This window comes from Gekko japonicus, unplaced genomic scaffold (assembly GCF_001447785.1).
Source record: "Gekko japonicus isolate JY-2015 unplaced genomic scaffold, Gekko_japonicus_V1.1 scaffold422, whole genome shotgun sequence".
Taxonomy (NCBI): domain Eukaryota; kingdom Metazoa; phylum Chordata; class Lepidosauria; order Squamata; family Gekkonidae; genus Gekko; species Gekko japonicus.
This window is the reverse complement of record NW_015174855.1, coordinates 1,121,798-1,127,797: the sequence shown is the minus strand read 5'-3', so window position 1 is coordinate 1,127,797 and position 6,000 is coordinate 1,121,798. Positions and strand designations below refer to the sequence as shown.

The 6,000-nt window shown below is 43.8% G+C and overlaps 1 protein-coding gene across 1 annotated transcript in view; it reads left to right on the top strand.

Moving 5' to 3' along the window:
* SLC16A12 (solute carrier family 16 member 12) overlaps positions 1 to 6,000 on the top strand; it is a 41,285-nt gene that overhangs the window by 19,987 nt on the left and 15,298 nt on the right. Inside the window, exons 2-3 of the mRNA XM_015424619.1 lie at positions 1,738 to 1,957; positions 5,115 to 5,218. Coding sequence (XP_015280105.1) covers positions 1,752 to 1,957; positions 5,115 to 5,218 — 310 coding nt within the window. The 5' untranslated portion in view covers positions 1,738 to 1,751. The remainder of the gene's footprint in view (positions 1 to 1,737; positions 1,958 to 5,114; positions 5,219 to 6,000) is intronic.

Genomic DNA, 6,000 nt, shown 5'->3' with positions numbered 1-6,000 from the left:
GTGTGCCCACCATTTTTCAAAAATAAATGCATTTTAGGAAGAATGAAAAACACAAATAAGAAACTCCCAGAGTACAGGGCCGGGTGCAGTTTGGCGCCCCTAAGGGCCAGCCCGCTCTAGGCGATTGCCTAGTTCGCCTAGTGAGTGAGCCGGCCCTGGGCGGTGGAAGGTCAAGGGATAGACCCGAGCATGTACGCCGAGCTCTACACAATGTACTGCTGAGGTCCACTTCCCTTAATTTAGTTTTTAATGAGCTTAAGGGCCTCCTTTTGCTGTGGGGGGGGGGTACTACCAATGTTCAGGGATTCTAATTTGGATCCAATTAACTTAGTTCTATCACTTATGTGAGTGTCCCTCTGAATCAGGTGAGCGAAGCCTGGTCCACTAGTGGGAACCCCTCTACTTTCTTTGTTGGTAAACAGTGTGAATGCTAGCTGCCATGCTCTTTTCTCAATTGATGGCTGGGCGAATTCCACCCTAAGGGCCGTGCCTGCCACACATCTCGGGACTGCCGCGATGTCTCTAAGGAACGTGTGGAGAGGGGAGTCTAATTTCTCTGATACAGCTTCTATCTAAACTCCACAGCCATATAAGAGTTGCGGGACCACTTTAGCATTAAATATCCTGATAGCTGCCGGAATATGTTTGGCCCCTTTTGAGCAATAAAATTTTTTAATTACTCTGGCTGTGAGCCGCCTTGACATGTGGGGACCAAGATAAATGATAAGTAAGGGTAATTGCAAGATATCTGTAAAAAGAGACTTTTTCTCCAGATTTTGTTTTGTGTTACATTGGGTTGAGTAAAATTAGTCTGAGCATAAATAAATCTGAGTGTGTAGATGTTTGTAGATGAAAAAATTAGCTCTAGGCAGGAATCCAGCAGAAAGGTGCATATTTTGTTTAGTTTGCACTTGAACCTGATCGGTTGTCTGCAGGATTTAAATGGTGCCCAGATTTTCTCTGGCTCTAAATTCCAGCTTCTTGAGCCAGCCCTCATTCAAGCAAAACTCTGGGGGAGAGTCTGTAAGAGAGATGATCTTCAAAGAAACATCTGTCAGTTGGATGTTTACATGTTATTTATGCCTTTGAAATTTGACCCTGAAGGATTTTGCAGAAGGAAGGGTTTCATCTGCAGCCCCCCCCCCAACTGGGTAAAAATGCCACTGTCTTATGTCTATTTGGAGATCTGAGAACTTTTCTTGACTCAGTAATATGTGCATGAAAATATTAAATCTAAGGCTACAGTCCCATGTACACTTATTTGGCAGCAAGCTACTGAAAAACACACACAAATGGGATGACTTGTGAGTAAACATGCTTGGGATCGTATCTCACATATGTTCAAAACTGACAAAGCCTCAGGTAATGACTTGCTTGAAAATAGTGGCTATGACTAAGTCCACATACCTATAGTATGAATTATGCACTACAACATATTTACATGATTTACAGAATTCATTACAGAATACGTTAGCTGTGAAGATTCATTCTGGTGCCAGTGATGTGAACGTAAACTGTGTGTCAGGGGAGTGAGTCTGGATTAAAAGAATATGAAGCATTGTCAGCTGCTCCCAACAATGTATAGAATTTGCATCCTGCCATTGTTGGGGTTAAAAATAAAGCTTCAGATAAAACAATAAAGCTGTAGCCCTGCTGAGCTATTTGATAGTGGCCTTTCACAGAACAAAGGAAGCATGACACCCTTTGATCATTTCTCCACTGGTTTGTTTGTTTCAGATGTCAAATAACCCATGTGCCAGGTAACATTCCATGTATCCCTTGCCTATCCACTGGCATTGGCCTTGCAGAGTGATTCTGGGCCAGAAGAGAGACCTGCCATCATGACTGTGGCTGTGCCAAGGAAAGGGTTAAGTGCCTCCCCTCCGGATGGTGGCTGGGGTTGGATGATTGTGATTGGCTGCTTCCTCGTTACTATCTGCACTAGAGCTGTAACAAGGTAAAACCATTTTCCTACTTGATTCTTTCTCAGCATTATGCTCTGTGTTGTTTTAAAGTGGTACTTAATGATAGGATATGAAACATCAATTATTTATTGAGGCAGTTTGAAGCCACATTCTCTGCTATAAATGGCATCCAAGATGATGTGCAAACCCACAAAACAATAAAAGAGAAGAGAGAGTATCCTTAAATTTTAATATAAAATCAACAATTAAAAATTAGGATAAATTTCCAATAATATAATATTCCAGCAGCTAGTTGACAGAAAGGTCAACAAAACATTTAAAGCTTGTCATGTTTTCTAGTTTTAAAAAACATACACCACCACCACCACAAAACACAACACCAGAACTCTCTGGCAGCAGCCACATTTTCACCTGTTGACAGAAAATTAGACAAACCATCAGAGAGGCTTCCTTGGGAAATTCAGGAACGTGTTTTTAGGATTGCACCTGGAGATCCTTACTAATTTTTGTTTTTGCTTCATTAAGAATATAAAAACACATATTTTGGGTCTATTTCATCCCCACATAACTGAGGGGCTGCGTTTGGCTTGGCTTAATGGGCCACAAGGTATGCAGGCCACTGCCCTACATTTTATCATTCCGAGGCCTTGCTTGACCCTTGGCCTGACTGATACATGTGTTGTGTAATCCCTTTTAGTCATCATGCCAACGATTTCCACAAACTATCTTGAATGAGAACTGTGACCTGAGGAGGCCCTTGCTCTCTATATATACTCTTTAGCACCGTAAACATTAAAAAAAATCTGAGTCTGCCTGCCTTTAAAATAGAAAGAAAGAAAAAACAGACCAGCCTTCAAGGGTAGTATAATGTATATTTATCTGGAGACAAAATTATTCTTCCAGATGTTGTTGATTTAGGTTTTTATTTAACATGGGCACTATGGGGCTGAAAAGCTACCAGTTTTTAAATGGCAACTTTCATTTAGGCTGTGGTCACACACACTAAATAATCCACTTTCAAACCACTTTCAGTGTACTTTCCAACTGGATTTTACTGTGTGAACTGGCAAAATTCAGTTGCAAAGTGCATTGAAAGTGGATTGAAAGTGGGTTATTTAGTGTGTGTGACCACAGCCTGAGTTCCTTTTGTTGGCTATTTTTTTCTGTGGCTGGTTGGTATTGTGAGTGCCTTGTATGAATACAAATGTACTTGGTAAAGGGCTTTGTCAACAACTGAGCGGTTTGAGGAAAACTAACTGGTAACTCACCGGTTTAAAGAGCTATTGCAAGATGTAATCAGTGTACATGGGCCCCTTTAAACAATCGATTTTATTGAACAATATACATGTCCATGTTCTGAATATTGCTCACATATGTTTCCTCAAGGATGCAATCCTTGAGTAATCCTATGATGGGGATATCAAATTTTCCCAGCACACATACCACAATAATTTGTTTCAGCCCAGACCTGGATAGCCCAAGCTAGCCAGATCTCATCAGATCTCAGATGCTAAGCAGGATCGGCCCTGGTCAATATTTCGATGTGTTGTGTCCGTGGACTGCCACCAGGGGCCTGTGTCCTCAGTCCCCAGCTTGGTCCCTAACACAATAGGGACCAAGGATCCTAGGCCACCTTTAGTCCTCCAATAGGACCTTTGGCGGGAGATTCAAACCCTCCAATAGGACTGTAGGTGTGTCTGGGGTGGGTGTATATAGTTGGCCCTTGCCGGGCCATTGTTGTCTTGGTGTGTGCACTACAATAAATGTGACTTGTTCAGCATGTTGTAGTCCACCTCTCCATGCATAGAACCCAGTACTTTTCAGGATGGGAGACTGCTAGGCTTTCCAGATCCCCTTCCCCCACTGGAGAGTAGGGTGGTCAGATCCAGGATGCTTTGGAGGATGGACTCTAGGGCATTGTACCTCACTGAGGTCCCTGTCCACCCCAGGCTCTATCTCCAAATCTCCAGGAGTTTCCCAGCCTGGGACTGACAACCCTGCCCCCCATCCCCTGCCGATGGCCAAGGGGGACCTGGCAACCCTAGGTAGAACACAGGTAGAGGCAAAGAGGTACTTTTACAAGTTAACAGGGCGGGGGAAGAGAAAGCGAGAGAGCGAGATCCATCACTCCCAGGCACTTCGGTCAATTTACAGCTGTCTCTTTTTTTCTCCCTATCCATCTCAAACCTAAACCCAGCAGCCTTCCAAAAGTGGTGGTGTTTCAAGTTCCATCTGCCTGTCAGGATCCACTCACTTGAGCACATTCACAACGCTTCTTGACAGACCCCAAAGAACTTCACCACCATTGTCTTTCTTTAATGAGGAGAACAGATTACTTACAGTAGTGTTTGAAGGCAAGATGGAGAAGTTGCCATGGGAACAATTGCACATAATCTGTTCCTAAATCATTCCTAGGCCATAGCTATAGTAATGGGACCATGACTCGGTGTTTTGCAATGGTAACTTTGCATGATAATGATGGCTATAGACATAAGTCTTCCACCAGAGCAAGCAAGCTCCCCTGGGCTATTGCAAGATGTGAACATGGCATGGCATGGTTGGTGGTGGACTGAAGCAGCTTCTTCCCATGTGCCACAGTCATCCCATGTGCCAGAGGTACAAAACTCCTATCACACATCTTATACAGAGTTGTCATGGCAGCCATGAGGATTTTGTATCATCTGAACTGCCCCAAATTGAAGAGAACACAGGCATATAGGGTTGCCAGTCCCCCAATGGAGGTGGGGGTTTCCCTGGTTTCGAGGCCCCCAATCCACTGCTGGCCAGCTGGCCGGTAGGGGAACCCCACCCCCAAAGAGTCCTGACATGCCCGGTGTGATGACATCACCCAGAGGTCGCCATAGAGTTTTTATCCAAATACTAGAACGTTCCCCCGAACAATGTGCCCGGTGTGATGATGTCACTTCCGGGTGATGTCATTGTGGCATGCTTGCTCCGTGCACACGCCAGAAGAGTCCTGGAGCCGGCCTGGAGCCCCCTGCCAGGATGAAGGTAAGACCTGGCAACCCTACAAGCAGAGGACTGTTGAGTGGCCCACCCCAGTTGAGAGGAGGGGAAGGGATGCTTTTACTGAGCTCCTCAGTCAGCTTCCACTTAATCTTTAATAATTGGGGTATTTTGTCCTTTCAAAACTATTCTATTTTCACCAAATACTTGTGTTTATTTCAGGTGCATCTCAATTTTTTTTGTGGAGTTCCAGACTTACTTTGCTCAGGATTATGCCCGAACAGCTTGGATCCATTCCATAGTAGACTGTGCTACAATGCTTTGTGGTGAGTAGCCAGATCAGTGGGGAATGATGAAGTATTCTGTCTCCTCTAATATACCTTGTGGAACTACATATTAAGTCATAAAGAGCCAAAGGGCTTTGGTTTAAGATTGTCTGATCAGAGCAAGCATGCCACCTAAAAAAGGACCCGAGGTTTAATCTGGTTTATGGTGCACGTTACAGTTTAGTCAGGTAATGGCATTGCCCATGATAATAGTTCCAAATGTGTGCAAAATGCTTTCCATAGAATGGGAATCAGGAATTGAAGAGGTACCTCCTGTGACGAAATTTCAAAGTCATGTTATTGTTTGCTTTATTATTGGTTGAAAATATCGATACCTTGTCCCTCGACTAGAAAACTGATTCCTGCAGCAGCAAATGGCACGGGAAGACAATTAGAACTCTGTAAAATACAAGTCAGTGAAACACATAGAAGAGCAGAGAAATAAATAGTATACAGTTATAAAATAGCTGTTTATAAAGCCAAAAATGGAAACAGCTGAATTAAGACTAAAATTAAAAGACCTCGAGGGAAAATAGCTGTCCTCACTAAAAATGAGGGAGACCAGCGTGAGCCTCTAAAGGGAGGTCGTTCCAAAATGGAGTTTCTCCTGCTGCCAAAGTCCCAGCTCCTTGCTGAACTCTGAGAAGGGGGTGGGGAGGGAGAGAGGACTTGGCTGATGTTTTTAAAAGGACAGGTAGGAGCATATGGAAACAGTCAGTTCTTTAGATACCCAGTAGGTCTGCCAGCTCTGGATTGGGAAATACCTGGAGATTTGGTGGGTA